Genomic DNA, 21,004 nt, shown 5'->3' on the forward strand with positions numbered 1-21,004 from the left:
CAAAATGTTTAAATACAGTGGCTTTACACTTTTCTTACTGATATATAGCCCCAGTTTATTTATATATTTAATGTGCTATTCCAAATATGCACATATGTTTAACTTTGTATGGAAACATAGCTATTGAAGATCTAACATTTAGAAACTAAGGCTTGGGCATATTTGACAAAAAATGTATAAATGTAACATGTTGTAATGGTTATTCCTTCATTTGCCTTCTTGTTTGCACCTGTTAAGTATCATCATCATTGTCATTAGTGTCTCCACCTGTGTTCTCTTGATTACATGTGTATTTAAACCTCTGCCTTAGTTCAGTCCTTGTCGGTTCTCATCAATGTTACCCTGTGTTACCTGTGTCCTGCCATCATCGTCTTTCTGTGTTAATAAAGTCTCCAGTGTTTTGTATCCAAGTGTTCATCGTCATCTTTATGTAAGTCGAAACGTGACAATTGTGACAATCCGAAAATGGTTTTAAAAATATACCTGATAGTGTTTAATAGTTAGAAATGTTTTCACGTGTGTGACCTTGCAGTAAGTAACTATGAAAAAGTATACGGCATTACTGAAGAAACAGAGTCGGATGTTTCTTCTGTACTTTGAGAGTCAGATCTTCCTCTAAGGAGATTAACTACAGGCAACGGTTTATTAACTCAGTAATGATAATGTGCTAGTACTGTGAAGGACATCCACAACACAATATCCCTGTACACATTTCAAGTGAGACAATCCCCTAAATGATCGTTCAATGTCTGTACGGAACAAGACTCACTGCCGAACTGTGATGATTGACACAAAGGTAACCATAGCAACATTGTGCTGTCTCGGGTGGTTACCATTCACTGCTTTGAACAAAGTTATATTAAAGTGCTATGTTCTGCAATTTTAATAAACCCACGTCTGGGCTTTGTGTGTTGTACACATTTGTGAGGTTGCTTCACAAAGTCTTGCAGTGTTTCCATCTCCACCTCTTTTCTGTGCTTACATCCTGTTGTGGTGCTTAACTGTTTATGGCTTTAGTTTTATTAAAGTAGGAAAGTGCAGGTCCCAGTATTTTGGTCTTTGAGGTAAAGCATATGGATTTATGTCGGGATTTTGTGTTCTCTTTTTTGTATGTGCAAGATCTGGCAACACACGTAAGTAGACGCTCGTACCTCTGTGATCTTCAGCACCAAGCTTACAAAAGACTTCTAGACCACGTCTAGGGATTTATGTTTTTAGAAGAGAGACCCGTCATGTCCATGATGCACCTTTAAATACTTTATCAACAACTATTCGTGTGTGTGAGGCCAATAAAACTTGAATGTCTTGAATGGTTTCTTTTTTGATGAGCGAATCCTTTTAAAGAGATCATATTCTATGTTTTTTCTAACGAAACAGTCAGTAAAGGTTTAATGCACCATAAAGTCTTTTTTTTTAAGATTTCATGACCAGTTTCATGCCGTCACTAAACATTACAAACTGTTGCTTTTACTGCTTCTGTCCACATAAGATTTATATATGTGAATGAGCTACTATGTTATCATCCACATACTGCTATAATTTATGCTGTTATCAGGATGTTAAAGCACACGCACGCACACACGCACACACACACTAATCTCTCTTTTACGCTTGATTCTCTGTTTCTTCATCACTTAATAAATCTTCTGACTTCACTTCTTTTCAGAGGCTCAGTCACACTTTCAAACTGCTCTTTATTTCATAGAACGGCTTTTTCAGCCTAAACAAAGAAAACACTAAACAATAAAATGACTAATGTGAGTTAATAGACACATTTTAAAGTTGCTAAAAGGAAAGGATCTCCCAGAAGGTCCATTATCTCGACATAAAAGTCTTGAAGAGCATTGACAGGAGCTAAGATGTTCTTATCAGCCCATACTCGGCTCTACCCATCTTAAGATCTTTGCACATTGGTTCCGAAATACTAATTTAAAATGTTTGCACGTAAAAAAAATTGACCTCATGTTTTGTCAATTATGTTTGCACAATGCCTCCAAAATTTTTGTCCGTCATTTAAAAATTCGGATCAGGTACACACACACACCTAAAGCGGAGCAGTGGACAGACAGTGGCAACCTTGGTCAACTTAGGAAAACGATAGCTTGTTGCTATTCATCCATTCGCAGTGAATAGTGCTAACGTTACAAAAACTTAATTTTGTTTTGATTTGCAAGTTTTTTCGCAACAGATGTATTAATACTCATTGGATACAGTCTAGGATAACAAACACGTAAAAGATCTTACGACTCTTATACAAAAGTCAACTCAAACCCCACCATAATGATGCTTGTGCCTCCGTTTTTATCAACGATGACATTAACGAAATTATTTGGTTGACCCACCGTTTTTTATGACGATAACGTGACAATGACTTTCTAATAATGGCTCTAAGGTGACTAAAACATGACAAGATGCTTTCAAGTTTTCGTTGACGAGAAGAGACATAACGCAGATAATTATAAGTCTGACGTTCACAATGCATGAATTGCGTGAAATCTGATCAGCAATGCTGGCGCTTCCTTTCCTTGTTTTGGGTCAACACAGTCTCACTCACGCCCACCACCCGGCTGCCGCCATGCCGCGCACCAGATTTCACACAACAACACACCTGCGGCTGTGGCGAGTTCGAAGGACCATGGCGGTGACGCCAATAAACGGAAACAACGAGATGATTTATGGACATATTTTTAGTATAATCCATCAAAAAGGAAAAACTGAATGCAAATTGGGAGACGACAGTAAATGTGCACTGTAAAAAATTACCGTTAATTTACGGCCTAATTTTACGGTACTGAACTGTTTTATAAATTTACAGTTTCTTGCCGTAAATGGTTGCATGAGTGGTGAGCGTGGGGGAGAAACTGCACTGAAATTACTGAGTGGTATGTGTTGGCCACTTATTAATATGCATTTTCTGTCTGGACTTGTATTATAAAGACTGAATAATTTTGAAACGTCATCAGTAGATGGCCAAGTACTGTTCCAATTCAAAGTTAACTTCTAGCAAAGAACAGTTAAAATCCTAGATGTGTTCCTACATCATACCTTTAATCGAGGACCCTTATGAAAATTAACCATGTTGTCTTTATTGATTGGCAAAACATGGTTTTACTACAGTAAACGTCTGTTTTGGACTGCATAACTCCTTTAATATAACCATAAATAATGTCAATAAAAAGGTCTGTTCATTCAATAAACCGGGCAAAATCTCTATGAACTATACGTAGAAATAATATTGAGGACACACTGCACGATAATGAAACCTTTAGTTTGATTAAAAGTCGATTAATATTGCTGTTTTTATTAAATAAATATTCTATGTTGGCTCTAAACAGGCAACTTTCTTTCTTGGAAGCATCACTGGAAGAAGCACTTTACTTTCATCTTTTATATCTTTATTTACTTTTATTATGTTATTATTGGCGGAGGCGCGTAAGGCGCGTGTCCGTATACCGAATGCTTTGATCACGTGATTATTCAAACCAGGAGACGCGCAATCTGGATTAACCGCTGTTCTCCTCAGACGAGTGTTTCGGTGGTATTATGAGGTAAGTTTCTTTACATTCGTGGTTACTTTACTGAAATTAGTTCACAGTGATGTTTATTCAGTTGTCAGTGTATTTCGATAACTTATGTCTAATATAATAAACCTTGATGTTGACCGTTGGTTCGTGTCGTTCGAGCGCTGAGTGGGGTGAGCTGAGCTCGGCGCAGCTGTGAGCTAATGGAGATCTTTTATTTGTCTTAATATCTTCTATAAAAATGTGTTATGCATGTTCTTAAAAGTATTTAACATAGTTAAGTTAATTATAACGCAAGTTTTCTCCAAGTATTGCAATGTGGGCTTAGTTCAGCTCCCGCCTAGATTGACTTAGCTCGAGTTTAACTTATTTGTTTTTTTATATCTTTTATAAAAATCATTTAATGTGTTGTGCTTGTTGTTAAATGTATTTGACATCGTTTAGTTAATTATAACGCAGGTTAACTACAAGTATTGCAATATGGGATTTGTTCAACAGGTCCCTCTTATGAAAAACAATGTTATCGTTTTACAGTAAACTTAAACGAGTTAAAGGCCATTCTGAATTAATAACTGTCGTATATTTATGGTTACTTCTTTCAGATCCCTTTCTTGGTGTGTCTTGATGTTTTATATTGGCTAAAGACAAGAGTAAGTATTACTTGGTTTATATTTGCACAGCCACCAGAACCAAACACAAGTCAAGTGCTCAAAAGTGAAATAGCATGTTGGTCTTTATAATGCAATGGATAAATGAAATCGCAATAACTAATGAAATAGTCAGACCTCACTTTGACTTGATCAGGGATGTGATTTTTCCGGATTAATCCGGAATTCCGGATTTTCCGACCTGAAAATGTGACCTACGTGAATCATGCAGATATGTAAAAAAATAATAATAAGGGGGGAGGGGGGTATCTCACAGCCGTCGCCATGGTAACCCGGGACGGAACCACAATCGCCGTCCCCGCGCAACAGGGCCACACCGGTGGCAGATGACAAAGAGATGCATTTTCCTTCCTTTCCAAGTATCAACAAGGACGTGTTTCTGACCGTTCGCAAATGGCGGATGGCGAAGTATGATTGTATTCACCAATCAGACCCGATCGTTTATCTCCTCTCTTCTCCTCATTTGCGACGTTTGGCTGTCACTCGCGTGACGCGAAACAAAGCGGCAAACATATACACGTCGGTTTACTTGGTGGATTTGGAGCAGCAATTTTCACAGAAATGAGAGGAAAAACGAGCGCCATTGCAGAATATCCTGGTGGCGACTGAGAGAGGGACGATGCAATAATATTGGTTCCGAAAAAAGGCTAGGAAATAAGTTACCTCATCGAGCCTGGTTTAACCTAACTGAGCATTACATTCGTGCATGAAACCTGATCGACGAACACGGAGGGGCGGGAATCGCGGGACGGAGTGTTTCTTCAGGCTCCGGCGTGAATATAAATTTCTCTTCTAAAGTTCGGTAAAAACACATAAATGGCTTAAAATCTTGTTTAAGAATCTGTTTTATAATGAGAATCTCTCTTTCAGCGCGCCTACGTGTGTTTGCGCCGCGTGACAGCCGATTTGAATCTGACAGAGTTCGTCACTGTACATTAAAATATCCCACACAGACATTACAGCGTAAATGCTAGGATTAAGATTGATTTTATATATAACAGATAATCTAGATACATTTACCCTAATAAGTTTTTAAAAACATGGTAATGTTTTAATGTTTTGCTTTAGTGTTTTAATGCCAGACAATCATTGAAATGAGGGAAAAATGAAGAGAAAGGCAGCAGATATAGCATCCTTCTTCAGAAAGAGTAGCAAGAAGCAGCCAAACAAATCTTAGTAAAATACATTAAAGTAGCCTTCAAAATTCACATAATTCACATGAAAAAACATGGAGGTTGAATTATGACTATAAATTGTATGTTAATCTCAATTCATTTTAATAAAAATTAAATTATTGTAGCAATTGTATCTTATACATTATTCTGATTAACACACTATAATACCTAAAAGTATTTTAAGGTTGGATGATAGAGATTTTATATGCCACCCCAGAGTAACTGCTGGCCCCTGCCTGGCCACCCCTATGAAAAAATCCCTTGCTCCGCCACTGATTAGCAAAACTCAAAAAATACATTATACTATAAATCTTTACCCGGACAAGTGACTTTTGTGCATGGACAAGTGAAACACAAATTTACTTGTCCGAAGGACAAGTTCCTCAAAAAGTTAATGTCAAGCCCTGATAAACATATTACAACAATTTACGATTAACTAAGAATAATAGTAAACTTCATTATTGTTAATATTGTGACTCTTGATGAGTCTTGATGACGTATGCAGCTTAGAAATGCGACCTCCGGAAGGCTGCAGACTTAGGATTGAGAAACGGCCTCTGTATCATCGTTTGTTTCAAAGGTTTCGTGTGTTTAAAGTTTTAAGGTTGACCAGTTTGATTAAAATAAATAGCACCTGCACTTTTTTGTACAATTACTTCTATTTATTAGTGTCAACCTTCTATTGTTCATGTTTAACAGCTAACAAAGTTACTCATCTACAGGGGTCTAAAATTAGAAAAAGAGACCTTTAAGACACTTTATTATAACTAATGGTCCTGTGCAGCACATTTTACAGATATTTGTATTAAAAAAATACTCTGGTAAAAATAGAAGTACTGATTTAACTTCTTTACTCAAGTAAAAGTATCAAAGTACAGGCTTGGAAATTTATTTAAAGTATAAAATTAAAAGTAGCCATGCCTTTAGTTCTTTATAAGCCATTGCCTACATTTTATTTGGATGTCGGCAAAATAGGCCTTCTTTTGACATGAACATTTGCATGTTGCACATTTAGCTGTTAAAGTTGGGTAAAAATGCAAAACAAAAATAAGTTAAAACATATTTTTATCATGGTTGTTGATATAGAGAGAGGTGGTGATGGAGCAGTGGACAAGACACTTGCTTTTGATTCCCACTGTTACACATCCACCAAATAAGTTGTTATGTGTCATACTGTACAAAAAAGTTGCATGTTGCACATCTAGCTGTAAAATAAATTAAAATGTGTTTTTTTGTTCAAATAAGTTGTTATGGGTCCTACTTTACTATCCGTATAGATCCGCCACCAGTTTGATTGGCGTGTGTGTGTGTGTGGGGGGGTCTTAATATATTTTCCTGCTTTTTTGTCCTTAGCCAATCACATGCCTGCTTGATGTACAGTTTGAGCGAAGTCAGAACACAGCTCATTCACACAAATCAAATCACTTTCAAACTTAAAGGGATAGTTCACGCAAAAATAAACATTATGTTATCATTTACTCAGACTCATGTTGTTCAAAACCTGTATGAGTTTCTTTACTCCATTGAACACAAAAGAAGATAATTTGATAAATGATGAAGCGCACAGTAGATTGTACCCATTGACTTCTATAGTAGGAATAAATACTATGGAAGTCAATGGGTACAGTCTACTGTGTGGTTACCATCATTTATCAAAATATCTTTTTTGTGTTCAACAAAATAAAGAAACTCAAACAGGCTTTGAGGCTGTGTAAATGATAACAAAATGTTTATTTTTGGGTAATATATCCCTTTAAGTTTGAAAGTAGGAGTACATTTCATGTATTCTCAGCACTCTACTAAAATGGCATTTTGAGAAGCTTGATAAATATGGACGCAGGTGTCTAACTTGATATTAACTTCAGTTTTTACCTTTCCTAACAGTATGTCTGCAAATGCTGGTTCCATGTCACATGGCTTATTCGAGACTAGATCTACAAAAAACACTGCAGGTGAGTCGTCATCATCATGAGAAATGTGCTCACTGCGATTTTTAATAGCAGGTAGCGAAACAACTTCATAGGTGCATACCACCACCTACTGTATTGGGAGCCCCATATAGTGTATATGTGCCCTCATGCTGTGCACCCGATACAGTAGGTGGCAAACATTAAACATTAGATGAATAAGAAGGTAATGTGAATGCGCGTATTGCTCTGGGGATAGTGTTGTATTATGGCACTTTTCCATTGCATAGTACTCCACGGTTTAGTTTAGTTTGGGTCGGGTCATCTCACCTCACTTTGGTGTGGTTAGCTTTTCCATCGAGTTTAGTAACACTTCGGAGTGGGAGGGATTATAGGCGTGTCGTTATATTTGCGCTACTTACTGCTGTGACATCATACAAGTGAGAGCGTCGCTGTACATTCCCATACATTTATTTATTTCTCAGACGCCACAAAATTAAAATTGGCCACCACAAATAGATGTTTGCACATCTCGATTATCACTACCTATGTCTCACATGACAGTTTCTGTATAAACACCCGACCCGTGGCGTCAGTCAAATGCGCTGCGCTGAGCCTCATTAGAATTGCATTTAAGCATATATAATGCTGACGTGCTCATGTTTTCGCGTCACGTTTGGTATCAGCTCGGGTTGCTTGGAACCCCAACCGAGGTGGTACGAAAAAAGTATCGGGTACTACGCACTGCACCCAGTGGAAAAGCTCCCAAAAGTAAGCTGACCTGACCCAAACTAAACCAAACCGTGGGGTACTATGCAATGGAAAAGTGCCATTTGAGGTTAAAAAAATTATATAAATACTGTTCGGTTATTCACACAAACCAATTGTTTCATTTCTTAGTATATGAATGTGTTGTCATAAGCCACATGGTTTAATTTGGATTTGTCTGTGCATGTTCTTTTTTCTCTATCAGGTTTTGTTACCATCAACTTGCATTATACAACTGACAGACTGAAACGGTTGGACTCAAAAATCTACATTTGTGTTCCACTGGAGAAACAAAGTCACCTACATCTTGGATGGCCTGGGGGTAAGCTGATAAACATAAAAAAATAACTATAGCTTTAACTTCGAGCCGATGCTAGAGTTATTTAAGTAAATGTCCAGGGATCAGGGAACATTTTCTGACTTTTAACCCCAAAAAAGTGCATTCATCCTTCACTGAGGTAATCCACACGGCTCCAATAGGTTAATAACGGTCTTCTGGGGTAATGGTTGTGATTGTGTAAGAAATATATTTTAAACTTTATAAACTGTATTAACTAGCTTCCGGTAACGGCACCATCTTGGACTCACATGATTCACACGAGTTTTAACGTAGTGAGCACTCGTTGACATGGGTATGTTGTGCAGTTACTCTTGAGTCCAAGATGGCATCATTATCGGAATCACTTAGGGTGTACTCACTTTTGCACTCACGAAGGAATATATTTTGAGTTATGTTTGTAAACAAACCGTTCATGAGCCCCACTCACTTCCATAGTAGGAAACAAGAATACTATGGAAGTGAATGGGGCTCATGAATGGTTTGTCTACAAACATTTCTCAAAATATATTCCTTCATGTTCATCGGAACAAAAATATTTAATCAGGTTTGTAACAACATGAGCGTGAGTAAATGATGAGAGACACACTATTACTGCCACGTGTAGTGTTAAATTTACTTTTAACACACTGCTTACAAAGTTTTTTTTATGTTTATCTTTCAGACTACCTGACCTGTTCCTGTTAAGAGCTAGTCACTTTTTGTGGAATGTTCCTGGCCCATTTTTCCCAAGTTTTTACAAAAGTTTTTTCAATGACCTCAAAATTGATGTGTAAAAATTATAATAAACTTGAATTTGTTTAAATATTGTTTATAGACTGGGTTATTTTTGCACAAACCTATTTGGTAATTTTATGGTTCCTCATCTTATCTTTGCCATTCTATTATTTAATTACAAAGCAGCAATTTAGAATACGGTAATTAAACAGTAGGATTACAGTATGCAGCTGGAAACCCTGCTGCCAGTATTTTACCGTAAATTTAAAGAACAACCGTAATTTAGAATACGGTAATGAAACCGTAGGATTACGGTACACCGCTAAAACAGGCTTGCGGTATTTTACTATTAATTTACAGAACAGCCGTAATTTAGAATACGGTAATGAAACCGTAAAATTACGGTTCACTGCTGGAACCCCAGCTGCCAGTACTTTACCGTAAAATTACGGCGAAATTTTTTACAGTGTGGCCACAAACTAGGTGGGAAGAATACCACCAACCTCAAGCGGCACCTGAAGGCTCATCACGCTAATATTTTTAAAAGGTAACTAACAATTCACGCTGTTAACATATACATTTAATTTTCCTCGACAATCGGCTTGTGACACAGGTTTTACATGTATCTACTTGCCAAACCTAAGCCCAATTCCAATACTTCTTAACCTAAATTAATTTATTAAAGACTACTTTTTTAACTAAAATTTACCTAAACTTGATACCTTTTTGCGTTTTCATCGACTTAAACTTGACTAAAACTATCAAGTTTATAAGTGACTAAAATGTAACTAAAACTAAAAAGCATTTTCGTCCAAAAGACTAAGACTAAAACTAAAAGGGCTGCCAAAAAAAACCCAGCTAAGAACCAATCCTCAAAAGTCTTAGCTAGTTTAAAAAGCATCTTTACACCATTACTTGCTGTCTTCAAATTCATTCAAATGTTTTCTTATAACAAATAATTTAGCATACCTATTATTATTATTATTATTAATAATAATAATAATATGTGCAATAACCTTATAGAGTATGTATATAATATGTGTATTTTATGTTCATATCTTGCTTTATTATTTTATTATTTTATTTCTATTCATATTTTTATCTTTATTTATCTGCGTGTCGTTTGTTGTCTCTGTCCACTGAGCTGTGACACAAAAACAAATTCCTGATATGTGCAAACATAACTGGCAATAAAACCTCTTTCTGATTCTGATTCTGATGTAGTCATTTTAGTTCAGAAAATATGAGGAAAATCATAAAACAGATTGTCCATAAAAATAAATTGTTGAGTCAGGTGCTTACATAGGCAGCTGTAGGGATCAAAATGGGAGTTGTTTCGTTTCACTGTGTCCAGAAATGCGAAAAATAATCCCACCCACAGGTGCTAAAGTTATCGAGTTTAAGAGGCCAAAGTGGAGCTACAGTAACGTTTAAAACAAAACTTTTGGGTGGAAATGTGTAAGATCATGAAAAAGAGCTAAAATAGAGAGATGCAGAAAGCTATAGATGGTTTCATAACTTCTGGTCTCTGTTTGTTTAAAGTTTGGATCAAATACTTGAAAATAACAAATGTTTTGGTTTCCTAAAGACGAGGGAAGACTGGGATCATGCATGAGCGCTATTTGAAGGGAGGTTTAGGAGCCGATCTGTAGTTAACTTTGCATTCATTATATAGTACACATTTTACACAATAACTTAAGCTAAGTGTAGTTTTTGATACGCTTTAGCTAAGGGCATCTACATTTTGTTTATTTATTTATTTTTAGAAATAAACTACTCTAAAAGGACTTTGTTGTTATTGATTCTTTGCAGAGGTTTACCAGAAGTTATGTTTGTTTCAAAAAAGCTGTTTGTTTATGTTGTTACTGCTGAAAACATCTATAACCCACTTGAAATATAACATGTTTAACTGTCCGGACAGATCAACTGGGGATGACTCTTACTTCAGAAAGCACAAAAACAGAAAGATATCTTTGGCCGGAGGAAGGTAAAGAAAGTTTTGTATCTGTAGTATTACGCTTGAATGAGGAGAGATGGATTCGGGAAGTCTTCAATCAGAACAGGAAAGCAGTCTAAAGTACAAGAGACTGAAAGAAAACCACATTACTGCCTACATCTCCCACAGGAATCAGAAACCCAAGAGAAAGAGAGGCACAAATCGATTGCTTGCTCTGGTTCTCTGTGTGCAGATGAGATTTTATTTTGCCTCAGGGCTGAGGTGAGAGAAACAGAGAGACGTCCCGCTCGTGTCTGTGTGATTCTGCATTGGCTGCATTGATCAGCTGCAGTGTAAACAGAGTTCAGAAGCTCAGTTAAACCTCAGAGCTGACAGCAAGAGGAAATAAGAAAGTCAACATGAGCAGACGTACGAGGATGATATGAAATGCTAAAGAAAACAAAGAGGCAACAACTCAGCAATGTGTCGTTTTACTCAAATAAATTAGACAAAATCCCCCCAATGTCATTATGATGTAGTTATCAAACATGAATCTGACACATCAAGCAGTGATGTTAATAAGGGGCATGCAGGATCGAATACAGCTTGCAACGTCCCAATTCCAATCAGAGTCTTTCTCTAATACGGTTAAATATAGATGAGGTATCTGCCCCAAATACATTTGAAGTGACACAAATAAAGCAGGGAGGTTTTGATGCGTTTTAAAGCGAGAAATCTTCGCCCCTGCACTCAATTAAACCCAAAAGATAACAGCATTACACACCAATCCATCACATACATTTTAATGAAAACACTTCATTCTCTCTCTCTGTACCAACACACACACACACACACACACACACACACACACACACACACACACACACACACACACACACACACACACACACACAAGAACATGTGTGATGTTTAAGAGGGTGCTAATGCATTAGCAACAGAGATAAAGGGAGGTGTTAGCAGGAGGAAAGAAATTAGTTCAATCTACTTATAGTAGCTGCGTTTCTATTAACCTTTCAACTGCGCAAATTGACATTGCGATTTGAAAACAAGGCTAATGGAAATGTCAATATCTGAAAAACTCCCATATATCCCAAAACAGTTTTTACGCTCGCATGTTTTTTTTCAGGTAATTCAGAAAAAGTGTATTTTGCAAAACTGCAATGGAATTGGTTTATTTGCATTTTCAAGTCACGTAATTATTATTTGAAGATGACGTAGTATGAACTAAAACCTCCCAAAAACACCTCAATACGTGTCTGGTTACAAATATAAGAGGCTTTTCCTTATACCCAATAATGTTTGAGTAACACTTCTGTTACTGTACCTCCAAGAAACACCTATACGTTTCCTCTCCTAAAAGGGGCTTTCCTTGGCATCAATGTTTGATAATACTCTTACGTCTACTTTAAAATAATTCCTAGTGGGGTGGATGTGATGTGATTAGTTAACCTACCAACATCAGCGGACGTGATGTTTGGAAAGATTTATCGCGAGAGGAACGAAGTTTCAGTCACATATCATCGGTTAATGAAAACGCGCCATTTCGCAATTCGTACTTTGTCAACATTTAGAAAATAACGCTAAAGTTTTGCACAAATCTGTGATGGAGAAACAGATACAGAGAAGAGAGAGAGATAGAGTTATACTTCGAATGTTTATATTTCAAAGTCTATTTTATATTGTAAACATCCTCGGATTCTATTTTATTTGACTTTATTTGCAGTAGTACTTCATCCATCCATCCATCTATCCATCCATCATCTTAGCTTAATTCCACCTTAATGTTTGATATTATTGTGTTATTTTATGTTTCTTGTTTCATGTACAATGCTTTGGCAATATTGTAAGTGACACAATCATGCCAATAAAGTTCTTTAAATTGAAAATTAAAAGAGAGAGAGAGAGAGAGAGAGAGAGAGAGGGATCATAAACTCACAATAGAGACAGACAGACACAAACAAATCTTGTTACCAAAAGAAGACAGACTGTATCCACACTGCACACTAAACGAAGTTAAAACAGAACGTCACTTTTTAACATCATGGCCAAATTATACACAAATTAAAGAAACATTTTTCACACAATTTACAAAGCACCACAAAGTCCACACAGACACGGGCATTTTTATAACCTCCAAAAAAATCCCGTCCACACACGTTTTAAAAGAAATCTCTGTCCACATGAAAAAGCAAAAACACGCTTCAAGCACTGTCAAGAGCATGCCACACCAGCAGGCGACAATATAACCCAAATCGTAAAGCCACCTTGGCCAATCAGAAGCCTAACAAAAGTGACGATGCAAGGCAAAAACCCCGGATGTACTGTCTACACCAGAGATCCCCAACCACCAGTTCCGGGTCGTGGACAAGTTGCCACCAGGTCGCAAGAACGTCCTGAAAAAAAAAGTGTATAATAGCTACGTAATCGCTTAATCGGGTATTTTTTACTTTAAGAGCCGACTTGAAATAACAAATCATTTCCACTTTTGTACAGAGCCGCACTTTCTCTTTTTCGTGGTCTCTCTTAATCTCTACCAGCGCAGCGGCAATCACATTGCTGTCAGAGTTTGAGCATACAGTACTTCTAAATACAATCGATCAAAGTATTGCAGAGGTATGAATTAATGAATCATTTGCAAATATACGTCGCAATTTATGTAAATACGCGGAGATGTTCAACTGTGTGACATTGCAAATGACTGAAAAGTAATTATTTTATTCTTCTGTAAAACAACTTCAGAATTATCCAGCGATTGTGGCACCATGATCAAAATAAACTCTTTTATTGGAGTAATAATATTTTAACGGCTACACTTTTAACGTAGGTTTAAAAGGAAACTGTGTCAATCATCATTAAAAGCATATGGTAAACGGGAGTCTCCGTGCCTCCGCGCCCAGCCGCAATTCTTCTGGCATCTCTCCTCTTTCGCTGCATTTTTCTTCCGTTCTGTTACTTGAACTTGGGCCAAGATTCGAGCTGACTTCGAGAACAGCAAGCCAAGTTTGTTTACCGTTAATTATTAAGACTAAATGGGCAGGCAAACTGAAACAATGAAAGTAAAAAAACTATCCGCCAAAATATGGTTTTACATGTCTATAGAAAATATACTATAAATAAAGCAATTCTTTCTTCCGTTTAAAATGTTATACATTTTGCAAAGGAGGATTTTCAGCACTTTGTCTGAACAGCAACTCAGCACCCCCCCAAACCTCAACCCCTGGTCCGCAAACTTTTTTTAAAGCTGAAACCGGTCCGCGGTGTAAAAAAGGTTGGGGACCCCTGGTCTACACGACAACACTGCAACAGGCGTTTCTCAAAATCCTTGCCCTCGCAGGGGTTTTAAAAATGTTGGGTTTCTGTGACCTGATACTGCGTTTTCGTGTTGACGAGCGGCCAAACCATGTAAAAAAATCACTGTTATAAAAATAACTGTGTCCGTGTGGACTAGGCCAAAGACTTTAATAAGATTCATCAAACGAAGGGACTACCATATACACTGAGAGAAAACTCAATAAACTCAAACCTGGCTGAAAGGTACAGCAGGTAAAGGACAAATGGAGAACAAGTGGAACAAAACCACGACCGGGGAATAACCAAAACACTGCACAAAAACTCTACTCTCCTTTTAAGTGTTATATACACTAGAGACTCTTAACATGTATTTGTTTGTTAAATGTTTATTTAGTTAGAGAGAGGAGGTAATTATATTTTTGAGTGCTTTAATAAGATCATTTTAACACCGCTTTACAAACTGTTTGCAAAATCGAAACTCTCTGTTCCCACATGGCTGTAAAGTACAAACAGTTACGTTCAATGGTTTTAGTCCTGATAAAACTGAACCTTAGCCGACAATCTTTATCCACGTCAGTAGGCCTCGTGTGATTCTGATGCAACAGTGTGTAACCACACGAACACCCACAGAGACTTGACATACAATACTGTAAGTAAAACTCTTGACAGCCCAAACCTCTATGGACACTGTGAAGATCCTTTTGTCTCATTATTAAACTCTGAATGATGGTTGAAATGTTTGTCTAAATGTGTGGCGTTTAGCAATCTTTAAGGTTTCCAGCAGCATTGTTAACTTATTTAACCATATAGGTTTGAAGAAAACTTATGGAAAACCAGTTTGCCCCTACATACAATGACAAAGCATAGTTATAAAAAGATGAACTGTACACTGTAAAAAGTTGGAACACCTTTAAAAGTATCAAAAATATATTTTTTCAACTTAATTTAACCGTCACAGTTCCTCCTGAGGAACACCTGACTTTACTTCAATATTTTGGATGTAAATGTTTATCAAATCATGACAAACTATATATCTTTGGAAAGCTCTAAGAGTGTAGTTGTCATTTATCATCATCATTTTGGGAAAATAATTACATAGTGCGAGTCATTTTCTAAAAGGTCATGGGCCCATAGGTGGGACCAGTGTTTTTATATCACTAATACCCTAGTCTAAGCATAAAAATCCTGATAAACTTTATATCTTTGTAAAGCTATAAGAGAGTAGTTTTCATATTTCATCACCATTTTTGGAAAATTATGACGTGGTGGGAGTAGGTTTCTAAAACATCATGGGACACAGGTGGGCCCAATTTGTTATTACATATTTGGAGCACTAATACCCTGTTGTAAACCTAAAAAACCTTGACAAACTATATATCACTGGAAAGCTCTAAGAGTGTAGTTTTCATATATCATCACCGTTTTGGGGATAACATTATGTTGTGAAAGTCAGTTTATAAAAGGTCATGGGCCCACCGGTGGGGCCAATTTGTTTATACATATTTCTAACACTAAACACCTACTCTAAACCTAAAAATCATGATAAACTATATATCACTAGAAAGCTCCCAGAATGTAGTTTTCATATTTTAAGGTCATCGGATGATAGAAATAATGTAGTGACAGTTTTTTGTTACATGGTTGGCTGTTTTTGTTACTTTCATTATAAATGGGTTTAAACACGTACCGTCCTGAGGGAGGTGAACGGCACGGTTCTGTTTATTACTGAGAACCATTACATCCCTACTTTATACAGTATATTTAGCATTGATAGGAGTGAAATGAGGCTCCTGAGAGATACTGTCTTTGTATTTGGGCTGGAAAAGCAGTTTTACATTATACCTAAATTTCAGGGAAATAATAAAAATGATTAAAGGAGAATAGTGGAATAAACCGTCGGCATTCAGAATTTGATTCATGCGTTGGTAATCGGTCATAATTCATGATCTGATGTGTTCTCAACTGCTGTAATTTTTTATACAAATACTTTATTTTTTGCATTAAAAATGTTTTCATGAATCACATCTTGCTTTTGCCGGCACTATATCTCATTTGCACACCGACAATGTTATGGCCACCAGCGGTAAGAACGGCCACTGCGATCGATGGAACGGAACCATCAGTATTTATCATGTTAAACATGTTAAATCGCTATATTATATTTTCCAGTATGTTTTCATACAAGTAATTGCTTTCCATGTTATCCATCTTGCTGACAAGATTTTACATTGCGCAGGAAAGTGTTTGCGGTGCCAAATAAATCATACAGTACCATGAAATAGATGAGAAATGATCAATGCATGAATCAAACTCGCTCTGAATGTTGACCATTTATGACAGTTTTGTCATTTTTTTATTTTACCTCTGTATATTATCATATTTACAAGAACCGTTATTGGCTTGTTCTCTCTTTTATTGATCTTTTAAGTCACAGTTATCAAATAAAAGATGCGTTAGGTGTGTGTTTGTGCCTGTATGTTTGATTCAGTGACAGCGTATGGGTTTTCATTTCTTTGATAAAGATCAACAGCGACTCTCATTCATCTCTCAGTATTATCTGATCATTTTTTTCAGATCTTTCATCACCTCAGATTCTGTTTCACTCTCACCATTTACATCTTTCAAGGAAAACAAGATTTTTCATGCTCGCTTTTTGGTCAATTACTGTTTTTCAGTAACAATCTACTTTTTAATTTAAGTGAATATGTTTGTACATTCAGTCGTAATGTAATGACGACCATACATTATTTAACAGTCTCTCTCTCTCTCAGACTCTACTATCTCTACTAAAGTAATTAAGACACATGTACCAGACAATGGCTGGACTCGCTCATAATACATGACACAGCTGTATATTAAACACATCTTTTCAGACAAGATTATACATGGATTGTAGCAGTGCCTAATAAATCACATCATGAACAAGATGAACGAATGCACGAATCAAACTCGCTCAGGATGCCAAAAATGCATGAAGGTTTTCCATGAATAATTCTTTATTATAGCCCTGTATGTGGGCAGCAAATCATATCTAAATAACTGTTATTGGCTCTGTACTTGTGCTCTGAACAATAACAATAAAGCTTAATGTAATCTGTCTTATCTAATACAAACCATTCACAGTAACATTAACTTCTCTATCATGAATCCACTCAGTTTTATTAGGATATACTGTATGTATATATGCATGTGGCTGTATATTTTCTCAATATGTATGTCCCGTGGGAACTGAACCCATTTACAATCCAACAATATGTATCTGTCAGGTAATGGATTATATTACCTCCATTATATTCACTCCCATTGGCGGTCACTGCATTACGCTGATTCATATTTGAGTTAAACGCATCTTCCCTAACATCACATCAGAAATCTAACATCTATTTACAAACTTAAACTACTTTTAATTTAGTTAGAGACAAGAAATCTTTTTTGGCATCACAGTGTCAGTTTATTGCATTGCTTCACATCCAGTGTGAACAGCATCACTGATTATAATGAGTTCTGTTGTCTTTTGTTGCGTTGTGGTGTTCGCGACACAATGTTACATGTACAGTAAAGTCTCTATGTTATACTGTATTTTAAAGCACATATACTGTAGACTCACATGCTTCCTGTGGCTGAGCTGTTGTCAGTCGGCAGAGAGCCGTTCGATCTTTCCATCTGTGCCAACCTATAGAGATTAAAGAAAAAGAGATCAATATCACAGCATTTCAGTGTTTATTAGTATTCATATTCAGGATATGGATTTGTGTGCATATGAACATGGCAAGCAAGTTTATTCATATGTAGGGTGAGTAACGAATAAAAAAATAAAAAATACAAATTGAAATATAAGCACTGGTATGGCCAAAAGGATTTGGCACCCACCACCAATACTAAATAATCCATAGTGTAAAGTGCTGAACTTCTCCCCATGCCAGAATCCAAAATGGATTTCATTATCAGTAACACACATGCACAGACACACACACACACACGCACACACACACGCACACACACACAGATGGATTACAGTCTCCAACAGTTCCTATAATGGGATTCAGGGTTCAGTCCTGGTCTATATTCACAATCCTATAATAACTGTTTGTGTGCGTGCACGTTACTGATGATTGAAAATCCATTTTGGAGTCTTGTATGGGGAGAAGTTCAGCACATGAAGTTTATCTTTCTGTGGGTTTAAACTGAACTGATACACATCAAATGTATTGTAAAGTGTGGCAACGGATTAACCTGGCTTCGGTCTATATGTTTGATTTATATTGCTGATCTGTCACCGGTCTCATACTTATCTCACTGCAGTGATATGTAGTCTAAAGGCGTAAGAGAGCTGATCTTAGATCAGTGAAGTTAGTTTCATCACTGATTCATTAGACATGGATTTTTATCTACTTCTAGTTTTGATTCACAAACTTTTTGTTTCATTTTCGTAGCGATGATCGTATGATAATTCTTAACACAAATGTACATTTTTATTTAATAATCTCACACAGGCTCTACTACACTCACCTAAAGGATTATTAGGAACACCATACTAATACTGTGTTGCCTAAATTCTACGTGGCATTGATTCAACAAGGTGCTGAAAGCATTCTTTAGAAATGTTGGCCCATATTGATAGGATAGCATCTTGCAGTTGATGGAGATTTGTGAGATGCACATCCAGGGCACGAAGCTCCGGTTCCACCACATCCCAAAGATGCTCCATTGAGTTGAGATCTGGTGACTGTGGGGGCCATTTTAGTACAGTGAACTCATTGTCATGCTCAAGAAACCAATTTGAAATGATTCGAGCTTTGTGACATGGTGCATTATCCTGCTGGAAGTAGCCATCAGAGGATGAGTACATGGTGGTCATAAAGGGATGGACATGGTCAGAAACAATGTTCAGGTAGGCCGTGGCATTTAAACGATGCCCAATTGGCACTAAGGGGCCTAAAGTGTGCCAAGAAAACATCCCCCACACCATTACACCACCACCACCAGCCTGCACAGTGGTAACAAGGCATGATGGATCCATGTTCTCATTCTGTTTATGCCAAATTCTGACTCTACCATCTGAAGTCTCAACAGAAATCGAGACTCATCAGACCAGGAAACATTTTTCCAGTCTTCAACGGTCCAATTTTGGTGAGCTTGTGCAAATTGTAGCCTCTTTTTCCTATTTGTAGTGGAGATGAGTGGTACCCGGTGGGGTCTTCTGCTGTTGTAGCCCATCCGCCTCAAGGTTGTGTGTGTTGTGGCTTCACAAATGCTTTGCTGCATACCTCTGTTGTAACGAGTGGTTATTTCAGTCAAAGTTGCTCTTCTATCAGCTTGAATAGTATCAACCTCTAGTATCAACAAGGCATACTTTGTAAACCCTAGAAATGGTTGTGCGTGAAAATCCCAGTAACTGAGCAGATTGTGAAATACTCAGACCGGCCCGTCTGGCATCAACAACCATGCCACGCTCAAAATTGCTTAAATCACCTTTCTTTCCCATTCTGACATTCAGTTTGGAGTTCAGGAGATTATCTTGACCAGGACCACACCCCTAAATACATTGAAGCAACTGCCATGTGATTGGTTGATTCGATAATTGCATTAATGAGAAATTGAACAGGTGTTCCTAATAATCCTTTAGGTGAGTGTAAGTTGTATACTTCACTTTTGCTTTACTTCCAAATTATTTTAATCATATTTAATTTTGACATGTAAAGAAAAACAGATATTTTGTCACAATGGAAAAGGTGGAGGTTGTACCCAAACATGGCAGCTTACTCTTAACTCAGTACATGAATGTTGACTTGAGTGTTTACTAGAGAGTCAGTGAGGTATACCTGCTTGCGAAATGCTCTATCCGCGAGTGTGTGTCGTCATGAGGGAGTTGTGGAGATGAGGACAGCCTATAATGTACACAAAAACACAATGATCATCACAAACATGATCCCAAAACAACCCAGGATTGATTTGACCTACAATGAAGGCAGCGTGTTATTGAGACAGACAAACTGAGGAAAAGGTTAGCAAAAAAAAAAAAAACATGGAAGGGGGTGGGTGTCGTGCGGGTGTGACTGTTGTTTCATGCATGCATTCACGTGGACAGCATGCTATACTGAGGTAGATGAGGATGAACAAGAAGTGAAGTGATGGTTTGCTGGTGTACAGTAGATACAGTACTCACTCATACTCCTCTGGACACATGCTGATGAGAGTGACCGGACTGCAAGAGGGAGAAAATAACAAAAACAAAAGGAAGAAGGGAGGGTTGGGGGGAAAAGGGAGGAACAGATTGATTTTAGGGTCAGAGGTCTTACAATGTGGGAGACACATCCACACATAAGGACGTGTGTCAGCTGAAATACCACTCCAGTACTGTAGGGGTCAGCATAAAGTCTTGAAGAATTCTGTGGTTAAATATGCATTATACAATGTACACAACCTGTAGGACTTTTAGAAAGATTTGGGATTTTTGTACATTTTGATTACACTGCAAAAAATGAATTTCAAGAAAAAAAATCTTTGTATTTTTGTCTTGTTTTCAGTAAAAAAAATCTACAAATTCTTAAATTAAGATGCTTTTTCTTGATGAGTAAAACGACCCAAGAAAATAAGTCCAGTTTTTATACCAAAAATATCAAATTTAAGTGATTTTGTGCATAAAACAAGCAAAAAAATCTG

General features: G+C 37.0%; 1 protein-coding gene and 1 long non-coding RNA gene across 7 annotated transcripts in view; one reads left to right on the top strand and one right to left on the bottom strand.

Annotated features, from left to right (window-relative positions):
- The window catches only part of utrn (utrophin), a 221,429-nt gene that overhangs the window by 12,943 nt on the left and 187,482 nt on the right, over positions 1-21,004 (bottom strand). For 5 of the 6 annotated variants that reach the window (XM_065286535.1, XM_065286534.1, XM_065286530.1 and 2 more), the window contains 3 exons: positions 20,508-20,546; positions 20,164-20,229; positions 17,949-18,014 (listed from right to left, as the gene is read on the bottom strand). In XM_065286535.1, the coding sequence (XP_065142607.1) occupies positions 17,949-18,014; positions 20,164-20,229; positions 20,508-20,546 (171 nt within the window). The remainder of the gene's footprint in view (positions 1-17,948; positions 18,015-20,163; positions 20,230-20,507; positions 20,547-21,004) is intronic. The other variant, XM_065286533.1, reaches the window with a different exon arrangement.
- LOC135775948 (uncharacterized) lies at positions 3,317-9,184 on the top strand. Its single transcript, XR_010543978.2, has 5 exons — positions 3,317-3,548; positions 4,124-4,171; positions 7,249-7,316; positions 8,245-8,361; positions 9,041-9,184. It is a non-coding gene; the product is annotated as an uncharacterized lncRNA (long non-coding RNA).

This window comes from Paramisgurnus dabryanus, chromosome 21, assembly GCF_030506205.2.
Source record: "Paramisgurnus dabryanus chromosome 21, PD_genome_1.1, whole genome shotgun sequence".
NCBI classification, from domain to species: Eukaryota; Metazoa; Chordata; class Actinopteri; order Cypriniformes; family Cobitidae; genus Paramisgurnus; species Paramisgurnus dabryanus.